The 1,467-nt window shown below is 58.5% G+C and overlaps 1 protein-coding gene across 1 annotated transcript in view; it reads right to left on the bottom strand.

Annotated features, from left to right (window-relative positions):
• The window catches only part of RPL19 (ribosomal protein L19), a gene marked incomplete at its 5' end in the record, with an annotated part of 1,677 nt that extends 553 nt beyond the window's left edge, over nucleotides 1–1,124 (bottom strand). The window contains 3 exon segments of the mRNA XM_008946659.1: nucleotides 137–251; nucleotides 656–776; nucleotides 1,002–1,124. Of these exon segments, the coding sequence (XP_008944907.1) occupies nucleotides 137–251; nucleotides 656–776; nucleotides 1,002–1,124 (359 nt within the window).
• Nucleotides 1,125–1,467: the final 343 nt, after the last annotated feature.

The following is a 1,467-nucleotide window of genomic DNA, read 5'->3' as shown; positions in this document are numbered from 1 at the left end:
CCGGGCCCGGGCTCCTCCCCGGGGCTCCAGACAGAGCCACCAGTGACAGGAGCCACCTGCAATTCCCCCCCTGCAGTTATTTGAAGAAAATCAACCCCCTGGCCCAGGAGGAGGGGGCTGGACAGGGGGGCAGCACTTACGCCAGGAGCTTCTTGCGAGCTTTGTCGGCCTTGAGCTTGTGGATGTGCTCCATCAGGATCCTCTTGTTCTTGAACACGTTGCCCTTGACCTTCAGGTACAGGCTGTGGTACCTAATGGAGCAGCATGGAACGGGCTGTGGCTGAGGCTGCCCAGGGATCAAACACCCAGGACTGACACAACCCCTCCTGAAGCTCCTGCCAAACGCTGCAGGCTTGGGCAGGAGGGGGTGGAAAAGGACCTGGGGGTGTTGGTTGATAGCTGGCCAAGAAGCCACCAGCATCCTGGCTTGGACCAGCAGGACTAGGGCAGGGATCATCCCCTGGGACTTGGCACTGAGGAGGCCACATGTTGAATCCTGGGGTCAGTTTTGGGCCGCTCCCTCCCAGCAGGACCTTGAGGGGCTGGAGTGTGGCCAGAGAAGGGCAACGAAGCTGCTGGGGAAGGGTCTAGAGCTCAGGTAGGCAGAGTTGTCCAGGCCTGGCCCAGGCTGCCCGGGCAGGGGTGACAGGCTTACATGTGGCGGTCAATCTTCTTGGACTCCCTGTATCTGCGGAGCAGGCGCCTCAGGATTCTCATCCTCCTCATCCAGGTCACCTTCTCGGGCATACGAGCGTTGGCCGTCCCCTTTCTCTTACCTAGAGAGGGAAAACAGGATGAGAACGAAACCAAACTCCTGCAGGTTGAACACCACGCTCTGCTGGAGTGTTTAATTCTTCTCTTCACTGCAAGAAGAAAGCCACTACCACACAAACTGTAGTTTTAGGCTTTGCCACAAGACTCTGGGAGACCGTTGCTCAACGTAACGCTGCTGGTGGGCCACGTATGACAGAAAAGGGGCATTTTTGGGAGGCAGCTCTCACCGATGCCCATGTGCCTGCCCTTGCGGCGGGCCAAGGTGTTCTTCCTGCACCGGGCACGGGAGTGAATGGTCACAGGCTTGCGGATGATCAGCCCATCCTTAATCAGCTTCCTGATCTGCTGACCTGTGGGAAGAAACCACATTCAGCATCTCACCTGCAACAAGAAGACCCCTCAAGGCAGGTACAGGCTCCAATCCCGCTCCCATGGAAAGGATGCAATGCAGAGGACAAGGCAAATCTTCCCCCTCACCCTGCTGGGGCTGCTCTTGTCCCTTCACTGGTTATCTCAGAGGACACCAGGCGTTAAACCCACTGCCAAGATCTCGCCAGGCGCCACATCAGAGCACCGAGGGGCTCTGGGAGCCCTAACGATGGACTCGCTTCCACTTCGGAGTGCCAAGCAGCTGCTCAGGCATCGGGAATTTTCCCTACGCCAACCGCAGCTCCCGGGAAAGCCCCTTCCCGG

Source organism: Merops nubicus, unplaced genomic scaffold (genome assembly GCF_000691845.1).
Source record: "Merops nubicus isolate BGI_N331 unplaced genomic scaffold, ASM69184v1 scaffold44218, whole genome shotgun sequence".
Classification (NCBI taxonomy): domain Eukaryota; kingdom Metazoa; phylum Chordata; class Aves; order Coraciiformes; family Meropidae; genus Merops; species Merops nubicus.
This window is presented reverse-complemented; position numbering and strand designations above follow the sequence as displayed.